Source organism: Podarcis gaigeae (genome assembly GCF_964106915.1).
Source record: "Podarcis gaigeae genome assembly, chromosome: 2".
Classification (NCBI taxonomy): Eukaryota; Metazoa; Chordata; class Lepidosauria; order Squamata; family Lacertidae; genus Podarcis; species Podarcis gaigeae.
Window position 1 is genome coordinate 122,849,079 of NC_139679.1, and position 16,270 is coordinate 122,865,348.

Sequence of the window (16,270 nt, forward strand, 5' to 3'; positions counted from 1 at the left end):
ATTCAGGAGACCTGTCCCCTGCTAATTTGCACCTGCAGGGCTGGGACCTGCCTGCGTCTCCTTAGAGAAAGCAATCCAAAAAGCTGAGGCCATCACTGAGCCCTTTGATAACCACAACCAATTGAATCTCCAAAGCCATTGTTTTAGCTGGTACTTCCCATGGCTTGTGATCAGAAAGGAGGACTCCTATAGGAGCTGAACTTGAATCTTGCACCTCTGAACTCAGAACCTGATCAACAGGATCCTACCGGGAATTCCAAAAGTGCGAAATCTATTGTCATTATTTATTTATATCCCCCCCCCGATGTGATTCAAAGCAGCTTGATGGGACTCAATCTTGCTGGCACAGGATTTTGCCTTAATTTTAAAATTATTAACACTTTACATTGTGTGTTTTTTACCAATTTAATATAATTACAGTGGTACCTCGCAAGACGAAATTAATTCGTTCTGCGAGTTTTGTCGTCTTGCGAATTTTTCGTCTTGCGAAGCACGGATTCCCATAGGAATGCATTGAAAATCAAACTTGCAAGACGTTTTCGTCTTGTGAAGCAAGCCCATAGGGAAATTCGTCTTGCGAAGCAACTCAAAAAGCGAAAAACTCTTTCGTCTTGCGAGTTTTTCGTCTTACGAGGCATTCGTCTTGCGAGGTACCACTGTATTTTATATTTCTCAATTTAAAAATTTGCATTGTTTTTATCTTTATATCATTTATCACTGGATTTTAAGCTTTGTTATCCACATCCTGCTGGGCAGCAGTCTAGTTCAAAGCTCTGCTTTACATAGATTAATTATTATTATTACTTTTTTTAAAGATACTGGAGTGATAAATCTGGAAAAAAAAATCAGAAGACCCTGAAAATCAGAAGGTTTCTTTTAAAACATACCGGGCTTTCTGTGCTCCCCGAAAGGTGGTTTCCCAGCTGCAATCCAAATCGAAGTCACTTCCTTGTAGAAGGGAGGAGGGTTCTTGACTCTGACTTGTCCGCAAGCCGCCTCGATGCCCTGACTGAGAAAGTCGATCTTCAGGCGCTTCCACTTGTCGCGGAGCTGGCAGCTGGATCTGGAGAATCCCAGAGAGAGCATTTCATCCTGCAGGGCTTTCCAGTGCTTCTCGTCCACAGCCGTGCTGCTGCTCATAAAGGCCTTGATGCTGGGGCTACGGGCGATTATAGAGAGCATCTTTTGGGTTTCGTCTCCGGTCCATCTAGGACGACAACATGCAAGAGTCAAAGAAGCGCATTGGCACTATATATATACATATACATATATATATATATATATATATATATATATATATATATATGCAGGTTTTGGTGTCCTCGGGTGTCTTCCCGTGTAAAAGTTGGGGTGTCTAGGCGACGTTTCGACGAGGTCTCACTCGTCATCTTCAGGCTGGTGCTTTCGGCTTCTTGTTACTGGAACAGAGCGGGATCTCAATGTTTGAGTTCCTATAAATACTGTAGAGGGGGTGTGGTGTCTAGCCTCCAATGTTCTGGGCAGAGAGGAAGTTCCCAGGCTAGTGTGCCTTTTCTTCTTTTGTTCCTTAATTACTTGAGAGATACCTTGAGTGATTTCTTGAGTGATATCCTGAGTACCACTTAGGTGGGTTATTAGGTGTGGATTAGTTGCTAAAGTCTTTGTGTCTTGACCTCTTGAACTTTGTGAAGAGTTTTCCTGAGAAGATGGCTGTATTGCACTTAGTTGTGCTTTGGCTTGGCTTCGTGTATAGGGGCGAGCTGTGGTTTTGTGGCTTGTGTCAGCCAGATCTGTGTAGGGATTGCAGGGGGGTGCAGCATCCGGAGGTGCCACCATGGATTGGCTACTGGATGGTGTCAGTAATTCATCTGTGGAGAGGGTCTGGGTTTGGGTCTGGTGTGGTTGATTGGTGTTGGCGTTCTGTGTGCCTCTGGATCTGGTGTCAGTTTTTGTGGAGAGGGCTAATTTCCAGATGTCTGGCAAGCGGGATGTGTCGTCACGCTTGTTCATGTTGTGAGGGTGTTTCTCTATCTCGATGGCTTCCATGATTATTCTCTTGTGGTGATGTTCCGTGTTAAAGAGCAATTTGGAATCTGCAAAATTAATTTCGTGTCCTGTTTCTTTCATGTGTTGGAAAAGAGAGTAGCCAATCCATGGTGGCACCTCCGGATGCTGCACCCCCCTGCAATCCCTACACAGATCTGGCTGACACAAGCCACAAAACCACAGCTCGCCCCTATACACGAAGCCAAGCCAAAGCACAACTAAGTGCAATACAGCCATCTTCTCAGGAAAACTCTTCACAAAGTTCAAGAGGTCAAGACACAAAGACTTTAGCAACTAATCCACACCTAATAACCCACCTAAGTGGTACTCAGGATATCACTCAAGAAATCACTCAAGGTATCTCTCAAGTAATTAAGGAACAAAAGAAGAAAAGGCACACTAGCCTGGGAACTTCCTCTCTGCCCAGAACATTGGAGGCTAGACACCACACCCCCTCTACAGTATTTATAGGAACTCAAACATTGAGATCCCGCTCTGTTCCAGTAACAAGAAGCCGAAAGCACCAGCCTGAAGATGACGAGTGAGACCTCGTCGAAACGTCGCCTAGACACCCCAACTTTTACACGGGAAGACACCCGAGGACACCAAAACCTGCATTCCTGTACCCGTGAAAATCTACGAAAGCATATATATATATATATATATATATAAAATAATATTTATTAAAATTTCAATAAGAAAAAAGTTACAAAAATGGTAAAAATAAAAAACAAAAAATACAAATTCCCCCAAAAAACCCAGTTAAAAATAAATCCCTCTTTCTATATCTTACAATTCATTTACTTATTTTCATGACTTCCTCACACCTCCCTTTTTTGTATTCCAGTTCAGATAGTTCAGCAAATCCTTACCCTCTTTGTTTTATCTTAGTTCTTTATCTTCACATACTATAACTTCGTATTTTCATCTCATATCAATCCATTTTTACATATTCCTATTTAACCTTATTGCTAAAACCGCTTCGTTTCATTCCAACATCATTCGATAATTTTACAGTGTTTCTGTAAATAATCTTTAAATTTCTTCCAATCTTCTTCCACCAACTCTTCTCCCTGGTCTCGGATTCTGCCAGTCATTTCCGCCAATTCCATATAGTCCATTACTTTCATCTGCCATTCTTCCAGGGTGGGTAGATCTTGTGTCTTCCAATACTTTGCAATAAGTATTCTTGCTGCTGTTGTAGCATACATAAAAAAAGTTCTATCCTTCTTTTACACCAATTGGCCGACCATGCCCAGGAGAAAGGCCTCTGGTTTCTTCAAGAAGGTATACTTAAATACTTTTTTCAATTCATTATAGATCATCTCCCAGAAAGCCTCAATCCTTGGGCACGTCCACCAAAGGTGAAAGAATGTACCTTCATTTTCTTTACATTTCCAACACTTATTATTGGGCAAATGATATATTTTTGCAAGCTTGACTGGTGTCATGTACCACCGTGCATTGGCACTATAAATCAAGATGACTTCTCTCTCCCTCTAGCAAAACGACCGTATTTTTCGCTCTATAAGATGCACTTTTCCCCTCCTAAAAAGTAAGGGGAAATGTGTGTGCGTCTTATGGAGCGGATGCAGGCGGGAGGCTCTGCTCAGCGCTCCCTTTAAGGAGCCGCGTGGAGCATGTGTGCGGCTCTTGGGGGCTTTTCCCCCAGGAGGGAGAAAGGCAGCTCCACGCGGCTCTTTAAAGGGAGCACAGCTAAAAAAAATCTAAATACCAAATAGAAATTTTGGAAGGAAGAACAAAACTTTTGTCTAAGATGTACAATTTCCTGTTAGAATGGGATACCAAGGATGAGTTAATAAAAGAAGTGATGGTAAAGTGGGCAATTGATTTTGGTTACAACATAGAATACGATAAATGGGTAAATTTATGGAACAAAAGGATGAAATTTACAGCGTGTTCCACTTTAAGGGAAAACCTGGAAAAAATGATGTACCGGTGGTATATTACCCCGGTCAAATTGGTGAAAATGTACAAAATGGGTAACAAAGCCTGTTGGAAATGCAAACGTAAGGATGGGGATCTTTACTATATGTGGTGGGTATGTGACGAAATGAAAAAAAATTGGAATCTAATATATAATGAACTTAAGAAACTTTTTAGGTACACTTTCCCGAAAAAAACGGAGGCATTCTTACTAGGGATAATAGGGGACGAAATAAAAAAGGAGGATCATAAATTATTCCAATACGCCATGGTAGCAGCTAGGGTTCTTGTAGCCCCAAAATGGAAGTCACCGGAGATCCCAACAGTTATGGAATGGCAGGCTAAATTTTTTGAATACACAGAATTAGCGAAAATGACATAAAATTCGACACCAAAAAGGGGCATAGTTTGTAGAAGAATGGGGTAAATTTGTAACATTTATAGGAATCAACTGTAGAAGTTTAAGAACTACAGCAGGGTTAACATAACTCTTGTAACGTGTATAGAAATGTAGAAGAAACTGTATGAGAAGATGTATATTAAGAAAACCGCAACTGGGAAGGAAGGAAGTCGAGGCGTGATTCTACGCATTGTAAATAAGATGACACTAAGAATGATTGTAAAGATTCTTTTGTTTTGTTTTTTGGAAGAATGTCAATAAAAAGCATTAAAAAAAATAAAATAAATAAAGGGAGCACAGCTCTTGGGGGCTTTTCCGGGAGGTGGGGGAAGGGACTGACGGACTTGTTTCCCTCTTGTTTCCCTCCTCCAAAAAGTAGGTGCGCCTTATGGTCTGGTGCGTCTTATAGAGCGAAAAATACAGTAGTTGGTTTGGGGAATTCGGCTGGTTAACGTAAGAACATAAGAAGAGCCTGTTGGATCAGGCCAATGGCCCACCTAGCTCAGCATTTTGGTTTCATGGTGCTCATCCAAATATCTTTGGGAATCCCACAGGTAGCATTTGAGCATAACAACACTCTGTTCTCCTGTGGTTTCCAGAAACTGTGACTCAGAGGCAGAGTTGAGTCACCATGCCTAACAGCCATTAAGAGCCCTCTCCTTCATGAATTTGTCTAATCCTCTTCTGTTCCACAGTTTATGTGCTGTGTGAAGAGCACTTTATCTACCCTGCGTCTTCCAACATAATGCCTTTAATTTCCCCTCAGAAACCAACACAGTATATGTTATATAAATGATAACTGTAATGTCGTCGTCTTTTTTTTCATCATCTTCTTCTTCTTCTTCTCATCATCATCAATAACAAAAAACAACTTTTAGGGGACATCTGAAGTCAGCCCTGTATCAGGAATGTTTTACATTTTATTATTATTATTATTTTGCTGGCCAGATGGGCGGGGTATTTGTTGCTGTTGTTGTTGACCTATATCCCTGCTCACTAAATAGGGCTGGGAGAGACCCTACTTCAAATAATACTAATACGCCCACCCTGTGGAACGCCCTCCCATCGGATGTCAAGGAAATAAACAACTATCTAACTTTTAGAAGACATCTGAAGGCAGCCTTGTTTAGGGAAGTTTTTAATGTTTTATTGTGTTTTTAATATTCTGTTGGGAGCCGCCCAGGGTGGCTGGGGAAACCCATAATGAATTATGATGATGATGATGATTGTTATTAATATGTATTGTTTATATTCTGCCCATCTGGCTGGGTTGCCCCAGCCGTAATAAACACAATAAAACACTAAACATTAAAAAAAAACTCCCTGTACAGGGCTGCCTTCAGATGCCTTCTAAAAGTTGTGTAGTCCTTTATCTCCCTGACATCGGGATCCCATACAGGGTGGCACCCCATACAGGGTGGCACCCCATTCACAATCTTTGGAGAGCTACAGCCAGTCAGTGTTGAGCAGGGATGGCTAACCTATTTCCCTCCCACTGAGGTTGGACTACAGTTCTCCTCAGTCTCACCTGCCATGGCCAATAAGTTCCATAATACTTGGAGTTGCAGTCCAACAGCTGGAGGGCCACATATCTGGCCCCCACCCTGGTGTGCGCAGTACCAAGATCAACCAACAGTTATGAGAGCGACCTGTGTTAAAAACGCATTTGTTCACCCCAAGACTTGCATAGCGTAGGGTATGAAGGGGGTGAGTGGGTGTTTGTGAGAGCGCTGGGCTAATATTGACGTTCCTTCATTGTGAAATTACCTTTGAGATACAGTGGTACCTCAGGTTACATACGCTTCAGGTTACAGACTCCGCTAACCCAGAAATAGTGCTTCAGGTTAAGAACTTTGCTTCAGGATGAGAACAGAAATTGTGCGGCGGTGGTGCGGCAGCAGCAGGAGGCCCCATTAGCTAAAGTGGTGCTTCAGGTTAAGAACAGTTTCAGGTTAAGAACGGACCTCTGGAACGAATTAAGTACTTAACCCGAGGTACCACTATACTTCATGCAAAGCAGTTCCTAAATGGAATCGCAGTGGAGGGTCATGCAGACAACAGGATCCCACATGCAGAAACACAGGCGGATTTGTGCATGCACTGCAAAGGGGGACATGCACGTTTTTTTAGTCTTGGGTGTATTTATTAAATATGGAGGGGATTTTTTTGCCTATGCTTCCTCGATTACTATTGCTTTGTAAACCCCACCCCCTGCCCAACAATGAGCAGCTTTATCTGAGAGGCGACAACGCTCAAGAACATCCTAACCCCAAAATTTCTATAAGAGCCTTTCGGAAACAGATTCCTTGCGTGTCCCTAGAAGAAAGTGGGTTGCCTTGACTCAAAGCTCTTTCCACACTCCAGATACATTTTCCCCTTCCCGGTAGCTGGGTTCCTGTATAGATATCAACCAGTTGTACTTGCAAATCACCTCTTCCAGCAGGCAGGGCACTCTTCCCCTTCCTCCGGGGTTTGCGGTGCTTGGTCTCGCGAGCGGCCTGCGATTCCGGAGATGTTGCCACACACATGAGCAGAACTCTCGTTGCTTCTGTTTCCCTCCCGCTTCTTCGTTTCATCTTGATCCCAGTCGTCCTCTTCCGTGTGTGGGCAGCTAGCGCAGTCCTCGTTCACCGGATGGGCTTGGCATTCGTTGTCCGTCTCCCAAACATCCCCTCCTGAAAGAGAGAGGAGGCAAACGTGTCTGCTGCGATTATCTATTTATCCTCCAGGGCATATCAAAGCAACGTCACACTATAAACATTGGTTTAACAAATTCAGATGGACATTAAAGGACTATTTCGTGAGCAGGATTTGAAACATGAGCAACAGAAGGAACTGGGGAACACAGTTTTGATGTATTGGCGCAAGACAGAGGTTTTCAACCTTTTTGAGTCCATGGCTCTCTTGGTCAACTTCCTTCTTTCTGCGGCACCCCTGTGGGGCTCAGAAACCCAGTTATGTCCCCCCTTGCCGGCAGCCCCTCACCCCTTTTCAAACACCCTCCCTTGTGTATTGTTCCCTCAGCCACCCGCTCTGAGATCCCACATCTAATTCTCCCCTGGCCTCCTCGCTGGCCCGAGTAGGACCAATTCAGATAGCTAGCTCTGGGGATTATCAAATTGATGATTGATTTTTATTGTTATTCATGTTTTTATACTGCTTTTATAATTAAGTGTTTTAAATTTGTTGTTAGCCGCCCTGAGCCCGGTTTTTGAACCGAGAAGGGCGGGGTATAAATAAAATATTATTATTATTATTATTATTATTATTATTATTATTATTATTATTCTCCCCTCTCCTTGGGAGTCCTCTGGGGCCAGCTGCCGCCACCACTCCTGGTCTCTGGGCTGCCCCTCCTGCTCCAAAGAGAGGGGTCTCCTCATGTCACACCCCCCGCAGCAGCCTGGGAAGAGGATGCCCCCAGCCTCAGTGGCCCAACGGAGACTGGCCAAAGCTGCGTATGAGGCCACCACCTTACTCACCTTGGGAGGCAGTAGCAGCAGCAGCAGCGGGCACCGCCGGGCCTGCCTGGTGGAAAGACTCCCCTTTGGCACTGGGCACTCAGCTCCCAGGCAGGCATTACACACAGCAGGCACAAGAAAGGCTAGCAAAGCACCTGCCTGCCTGGCCCCACACCTGTCTGTCCATCCCCAACAGCAAGGGCTGGCTGGGAGCTGTGTGCCCTCGTCCACTTGCTTGCTTACTCTGAGGCTGCCTCAGCTCATGGCACCCAGCACCCCCTGGCCAGCCCCAGAGGGACCATTTGCCTGGGGAGCTTATAGCCAGGGCTGCTGCCACAAACAGCTGTGCAAGCCTTTGGGAGGTAGAGATGCAGGGAGGGCATCAGAGGAGGGAAAGAAAGAAAGAGGCGGGTGTTGCCCAAGGCACCCCTGACCATCCTTCAAGGCACCCCGGGGGGTGCCAGGGCACACTGGTTGAAAAGAAATAGAAGGTACTGTGCAGCAGAAGTGGGGTGGGATTAAAACACCATAGAATATGGGGCAGGAAGTTGGGAAAATACAAATCTTCTATGTATGGAAGTACATAGTTTAAACTTTTGAAAATTCAATAAAAATTTACAACAGCAACAACATCAAACCAGTTTGTTATTCCACGAAAGACAAAAAAAGAGAGAAGGAAACGTAAGAACACGGTCAGGGAAAAACCAATGCTGTCCAGGGTTGTAAAGACTGTGGAGAGAATAATTGGGTGCACTCTTCCCACCTTGGGTCAAATCTATGCTTCCAGGTGCCATAAGAAAGCTGCAGAGATAGCGCAGGATAGTGCGCACCCCGGAAATGGTCTCTTTCAGCTTCTGCCTTCTGGAAAAAGGTTCAGGGTTATAAAGACTAGGACTAGCCACCTGAGAAACAGCTTCTATCCAAACGCGGTTTTGGTTTTAAATGCAGTGTAAGGTAGTATCTATGGGAGTATATTGTATTTAATTATGGGGTATCAGAGTTTTTAGGGGGCTAAACAGGCTGGGATAGCAGGCTGGTTGGTTTTTGAATGTCTGATGTAGATTTTTTCAATTTCGTTGTTCTGTATGGGACAATGACAACAAAGATTATTGTATCGTAACAGAACAGTGGGAATTCCAGAATAATTGCAGACTGCCACTTCTAGTGACGTGCTTGATGCTTTTATTGTTGTTACCACAGCACTGTCTTTTTAGACTGCATTCCGCCGGATGGCATTTTACATGAAAGTGCAGCCTGCAAACATTTAAGCAAAATGCATAAATAAATATGGCTTGGGACTGGCGTACCTAAAGGAGCGACTCCGCCGGTATCAACCACCTCGGGTCCCACGATCCGCAGGGGAAGCCTGGTGGCTGGTGCCTCTTTGGGCTGCTGCTTAGTGGCTGCTGGCCTGTCGCAGGGCCTTACTGGGGGTAGCTCCCCATTTGTGGAATTGCTTTCGTTGTCCGTCTCGCACACATCCACCACTGAAATTGAGAGAGAAACCAAAATGAGTGGAAACACGGCTGGAGGCCTTAAGGCTTTCTGAATACTGGTTTCCGGATACCAGGGAAAGTGCTCTTGTTGAGCTAAAGCTTCCCCATACCTGGTATAGATAGATCTTCGCATGGAGCAAATGATGGGTCTTTCTACATCACCTTTGCTATCTGGCTTTCCTCAATGTTGTTATAGAAATCGGACAGCGAGAAATGTTCAAACATACATAGCTTTGTTGTTGTTTAGTCGTTTAGTCGTGTCCGACCCTTCGTGACCCCATGGACCACAGCACGCCAGGCACTCCTGTCTTCCACTGCCTCCCGCAGTTTGGTCAGACTAATGTTTGTAGCTCCAAGAACACTGTCCAACCATCTCGTCCTCTGTCATCCCCTTCTCCTTGTGCCCTCAATCTTTCCCAACATCAGGGTCTTTTCCAGGGAGTCTTCTCTTCTCATGAGATAGCCAAAGTATTGGAGCCTCAGCTTCAGGATCTGTCCTTCCAGTGAGCACTCAGGGCTGATTTCCTTCAGAATGGATGCGTTTGATCTTCTTGCAGTCCATGGGACTCTCAAGAGTCTCCTCCAGCACCATAATTCAAAAGCATCAATTCTTCGGTGATCAGCCTTCTTTATGGTCCAGCTCTCACTTCCATACATCACTACTGGGAAAACCATGGCTTTAACTATATGGACCTTTGTTGGCAAGGTGATGTCTCTGCTTTTTAAGATGCTGTCTAGCTTTGCCATTGCCTTTCTCCCAAGGAGCAGGCGTCTTTTAATTTCGTGACTGCTGTCACCACCTGCAGCGATCATGGAGCCCAAGAAAGTAAAATCTCTCACTGCCTCCATTTCTTCCCCTTCTATTTGCCAGGAGGTGATGGCCTTCAAAGTAGGCCCCCCCTTTGATACAATGCACCGTTGACAATGTTCGTAGAACTGTTGGAAACTTCTGGTGAAGTCCTCTTTTCATACTGCTTTCAGTTCCCTCTTCACAGCAGCTTGGATGTGCGAAATGTTGGAAAATATGTGCCCTTTCAGTGCAGATTTCAGTTTTGGAAAAAGAAAAATCTGGTGGGGCCAGATCGGGAGAATATGGAGGGTGGGACAACTCAGTAACCTCAGTAACGGTTTCAGACCGAATATGCAATTCTTCCACCAACATTTGGATGGACAAACGCCAATCCGATATCAATAACTCACAAACTTTGCCATTCTGCTTGTTGACGGTCTGCCAGACCGTGGGTCATCTTTGATCGTTTGCTGCCCTTCACGGAAGGGCTTAAACCACTCATATGCTGTCTTTTGAGTTATAGTTTCATCTCTGTACACAACTGTGAGCATTTCATGGGTTTCTGATGCTGACTGTATGTTTGAATATTACTCGCTGTCTGATTTCTGTGACCGTTTACCAAACTTTTCCAGTCACACATTGTATTTCAGTGTTGTTATATCTATTGAACTACAACTCCCATCGACCCCAGATTGGCGAAGGCTGGCCTAGATAAACCCCTGGGTCATGAGAATGATAGAATTGGACTTGGAAGGGACCCCAAGGGTCATCTAGTCCAACCCACTGCAATGCATGAACGACAACTAAAGTTCTGTAGTCTTGTAAGAGCTTATAGGCTTGTGGGGGGGAGGAGGCGGAATGCTGGAATGAGAAATATGGGAAAAACCTACATTGGGACAAGGATTTTGGGTATAACATACAGTTAAAAGACTGGGAAAAACTGGAAAGAAGGATTAAAATTTACAGCATGCAATGCCTTGAAAGAAAATGTGATGAAAACGATGTACAGATGGTATATTACACCGGTGAAATTAGCTAAAATGTACAAAACAAGTAATAAATGTTGGAAATGTAAAGAAAAAGAAGGATCTTTTTATGACATGACAGTTCTGTAAGGAGGACTATGTGAAATATTGCAGAGAAGATTATGAAGAGAATTATTAGTTAAGGATTATTAAAAGTAATAAGGAAATTAATGAAATGTAGATTAAGTGATAAAGATTGAAAAATCTTCATATGTGGTTGATGGATGCCCAAAACATTGTATAAGATATGAAAATATGTTTTATTATTTTTGGAAATTATATGTAAAAATCAATAAAAATATAATAAAACAAGAGAGAAATATGGGAGGGAACCACACCCAGAAATAGAATATCCTGCAAATAAACACCTACCAGGCTTTCTGCGTTCCCCGAAAGGCGGCTTCCCTGCCGCGATCCAGATCGCAGTTAATTCCTTGTAGAAGGCAGGAGGATGCTTGACTCGAATTTGTCCACATGCTGCCTTGATTCCCCGATTGAAAAAGTCGATCTTCAGGCGCTTCCACTTTGCACGGAGCTGGCAGGTGGATCTCGAGTATCCCAGGGCATGCATGCTGTCCTGCAAGGACTTCCAGTACTTCTCGTTGGTAGCCGTGCTACTGCTCATAAACACCTTGGTGCCGGCGCTCTGAGCTATTATGGAGAGCATCTTTTGGGTCTCATCTCTGGTCCACCTACGGCAACATGCAAGAGTGAGGCATTGTATACAGCAGGGCAGCAGGAGAAGCTCTTTCTCTCTCCCTAACAAAACTAGCTGGTTTGAGGAGTCCAGTTGGCTGTTGTTAATTGAATTTATATACCGCCCAAAACCCAGAGGTCTCAGGGCAGTTCAGAGAACAAATACAAAATATAAAACCACAAAATATATACAGTTGTACATTGGAAGTCGAACGGAATCCGTTCCGGAAGTCTGTTTGACTTCCAAAAAGTTCGAAAACCAAAGCGCGGCTTCTGATTGGCTACAGGAAGTCAATTGTGCACAGTGTGCACAGAACAATTTATTAAGCTGCTTAACATGTACATATGGACTCTCACGGGTGGTGCTGTGGGTTAAACCACAGAGCCTAGGGCTTGCTGATCAGAAGGTCAGCAGTTTGAATCCCCGTGACCGCGTGACCTCCCATTGCTCAGTCCCTGCTCCTGCCAACCTAGCAGTTCGAAAGCACGTCAAAGTGCAAGTAGATTAATAGGTACCATTCTGGTGGGAAGGTGAATGGCGTTTCCGTGCGCTGCTCTGGTTCACCAGAAGCGGCTTAGTCATGCTGGCCACATGACCCGGAAGCTGTACGCTGGCTCCCTTGGCCAATAAAGCGAGATGAATGCTGCAGCCCCAGAGTCAGCCATGACTGGACCTTTACCTTTTTACTATCTTATTAGTCAAGGAGCAGCTTTCTGACCACTGTCTGGATCAAAGCTGGAATATTTTGTATGAAAATGCAATATGAAAACCTCCCATTGCTCAGTCCCTGCTCCTGCCAACCTAGCAGTTCAAAAGCACATCAAAGTGCAAGTAGATTAATAGGTACCATTCTGGTGGGAAGGTGAATGGCGTTTCCGTGCGCTGCTCTGGTTCACCAGAAGCGGCTTAGTCATGCTGGCCACATGACCCGGAAGCTGTACGCTGGCTCCCTTGGCCAATAAAGCGAGATGAATGCTGCAGCCCCAGAGTCAGCCATGACTGGACCTTTACCTTTTTACTATCTTATTAGTCAAGGAGCAGCTTTCTGACCACTGTCTGGATCAAAGCTGGAATATTTTGTATGAAAATGCAATATGAAAACCTCCCATTGCTCAGTCCCTGCTCCTGCCAACCTAGCAGTTCAAAAGCACATCAAAGTGCAAGTAGATTAATAGGTACCATTCTGGTGGGAAGGTAAACAGCGTTTCCGTGAGCTGCTCTGGTTCACCAGAAGCGGCTTAGTCATGCTGGCCACATGACCCGGAAGCTGTACGCTGGCTCCCTCGGCCAATAAAGCAAGATGAGCGCTGCAACCCCAGAGTCGGCCACGACTGGACCTAATGGTCAGGGGTCCCTTTACCTTTATGGACTCTCCTTAAGGGCAGGGGGATGTGAACTCCTGCCCTCCCAGACTCCTTCTCAAAGATCTTATAGTTGAGCCAGCGGCCTTTCAGTTCAGCCACAAAAGAAGGGATTTATACAGGATATAGTTAGTTTAAGGTGTTGCTCTGTTGTGATTCTCTGCTGCAAATTAGCTTAGCCAGGGGCCTTAGATCTGAGCCTGATGCACTAGACAATTTTTCTTGAGTTACAAAAAAACTAAACAACTCCCCCCCCCCTCCCGGACATTTTGCCAAATTTTTAAAAATCCGCCCAGACAGAAATTTTAATCCTGGAAAAAGAGGACACATGGCAACCAGATCAGAAAAAGAGGACATGTCCTGGAAAAGGAGGACATATGGCAACCCTAACTGAGAGGGTACCTTGGAGGTCACCGTAGATAGAAGGAGGGGACTGACACAGAGGGCAAGTGAAGGGGGAGTTAGAAGCCAACCTCTTCATCTAGACCAGCAGTTCTCAACCTGTGGGTCCCCAGATGTTGTTGGACTACAACTCCCATCATCCCTAGCTAACAAGGCCAGAGCTCAGGGATGATGGGAGTTGTAGTCCAACAACATCTGGGGACCCACAGGTTGAGAACTGCTGATCTAGACAGAATCAACCTTCAGAAGTCTGTGTGTGTCGTTTGTTCTCTAATCTGCAAATGGCCTGTTCTCTTTGTTGGCTCCCTGTCAGAGGTTTTCCGTATGGGTATCAACATGCTGATTTACAAGCAAACCTTTTCCCACACGCAGGGCACTCTTTCCTTCCATCCCTCCGAAGGCTGCTTTGGGCTCGTAACTGCGCCGCAATTTCACATAAGTTGCCGTCCGGGCAAGAAAGTGGCTCGTGACTCCGCTCACTGTTTTTACTTCCCTCCTGCTTCTTCATTCCATCCTGATTCCAGGCGTCGTCTTCTGTGTCGGGACACTTATTGCCTTCCCCAAACACTGGGTGCGCTTTGGTTTCGTTGTCTGTCTCCCAGACATCCCCTCCTGAAATAAAAGAGAACACGTGAAGATGATGTCAGTTTGTATTTCTCGGTGCAGAAAGTAGTGATCTGATGTGTAGAGATCTTTTCTAATTCATACAAGAGGGTTCTGGAAGGTTCTCTGTGTGAAAGAAACTCCATGATGTTTGGGTTATTCCTTCAGAGAAGCTGGCTTAAACTGGGTCTGTTATCTCTTTCAGTCAAGATCATGCTGGCTATAAAAGTAGGAGCCTGGGTTTTACACTTTCTCTCTCTTTTCCTTCTGGTGTGGAATGCTAAGTATGCTTAGTGTTAACGTTTAGTTTTATAAGAAGTTATTGTAAGTTTAAGTTAATTCTGCTGCAACTGGGTTTCTTGTGGACAGTGCCAATCCTGAATGTATTGGATTTGTGACCATTATGCTTGTTTGCCTTCAGTAGCAGTAAAGCTCTGCTGGATGAAATATAATTGGTCTATTTTGGGGAAATCTTGCAAGTTTTTACTCTGCTAACTGTACATTGGAATCTGCTTTGGATCAACATTGAGCAGAATTTCATTGATAGATTAGTCTTATGATTATCATAGAGATAACAACAGAGATTCCATCTCCTCAGAATATTGCGAAAGAAACAATGTCAATCAACATTTGATGATCTCCTTCTACCGGTCAACAATAGAAAGTGTCCTTTCATACTGCATCACGGTGTGGTATGCTGGTTTGACATCAACTGATAGGAAGTGCCTACAGAGGGTGGTGAATACAGCACGAGATATTATGGGCTGCCCCGTGAATCTGCTGGATGAAATAGCGGAAGAACGTTGCCTCAGGAGAGTGAGGAAAATTCTCAGGGATGATTCACACCCTGGCCAGCACTCTCTTGAGCTCCTGCCCTCAGGCAGAAGATATAGAAGCACGATTAGTCGCACCAACAGGGTTAAAAACAGCTTCTATCCGTGGGCTGTTAGGCTGCTGAATGAAAAGATAACAGCAGGGCAACTGACTTTCGGGTTTGGTGGGTGTGCGTCAGTAAACGAGGGGAATTAAGACTAAGAGAGCTGAGTGGGGGGTGCTCCTGTAATCTCACTGTATACATATTGTACAAGTGACAATAAAGTATTTCAATTTCAATGTGGAACCATAGAATTGTGGAGATGGAAAGGACCCTGAGAGTTTTCTAGTTAAACACCCTGTCAACCTTTTCTACTGCATATTATTTCATAATCCATATTTTATACTTCTCCATATTGTCCATGATATTTGCTACATTACAAGTGTTATCAAAATCCTGCTAGTGTTTTCATCTGCTTACAGCGTTCCCCTAAATAAATCATAAATTGCCCCCTTTCTTTATTGAAGATTTTGTTCCTGAGCTTTCCTACCAGTTTTGCCATGTCGGCATTTTATTCGGCCTGTAGATTCTTAAATAAAACAAACAAGTATTTTGGGACACAAGTACCCAAAGGAGCGACTCTCTGGGTATCACTGATCTCAGAGCCTACAGTTGGTAAGGGAGGTCTTGCTGGTGGGGCTGCTTCTGTCTGCTGCCCGGCTGGCGCTGCCCAGTGACAGGGCCTTCTGAACGGCGGCTCCCCATTTGTGGAATTGCTTTCATTGTCCGTCTCCCACACATCCACCACTGAAATTGAGAGAGAATCCAGCATGAGTGGAACGTCAAATCAGCGAACAAGCCAAATCAACCGTTTACAGATTCTAGCAGAGGACAGAAAGGTAAGATACTGGGATGAGGAATATGGATGAGATCAAGGTTTGTTTGGGTTAGAGGACTGCATAACATCTTGGTTGTCGAAGGTTTCAGAAGTCAAACGGTCTTCCGGAACGGATTACGTTCGACAAACGAGGTTCCACTGTAATTAGAATTATTAATTAGAATGTTGCGAACGTATAAAGACGTGGTGAATGTTGCGTTGGAGGAAATATGATTTAAAATTAACATTAATGATTTATAAGGTAAAGGGTAAAGGGACCCCTGACCATTAGGTCCAGTCGTGGCCGAGTCTGGGGTTGCGGCACTCATCTCGCTTTACTGGCCAAGGGAGCCGGCATACAGCTTCCGGGTC

The 16,270-nt window shown here is 44.6% G+C and overlaps 1 protein-coding gene across 1 annotated transcript in view; it reads right to left on the reverse strand.

Annotated features, from left to right (window-relative positions):
• LOC310837242 (uncharacterized protein) overlaps positions 1-16,270 on the reverse strand; it is a 39,972-nt gene that overhangs the window by 7,743 nt on the left and 15,959 nt on the right. Inside the window, exons 9-14 of the mRNA XM_083723457.1 lie at positions 15,649-15,828; positions 13,961-14,216; positions 11,517-11,836; positions 9,141-9,320; positions 6,804-7,047; positions 888-1,207 (exon numbers count right to left, since the gene is read on the reverse strand). Of these exons, the coding sequence (XP_083579583.1) occupies positions 888-1,207; positions 6,804-7,047; positions 9,141-9,320; positions 11,517-11,836; positions 13,961-14,216; positions 15,649-15,828 (1,500 nt within the window). The remainder of the gene's footprint in view (positions 1-887; positions 1,208-6,803; positions 7,048-9,140; positions 9,321-11,516; positions 11,837-13,960; positions 14,217-15,648; positions 15,829-16,270) is intronic.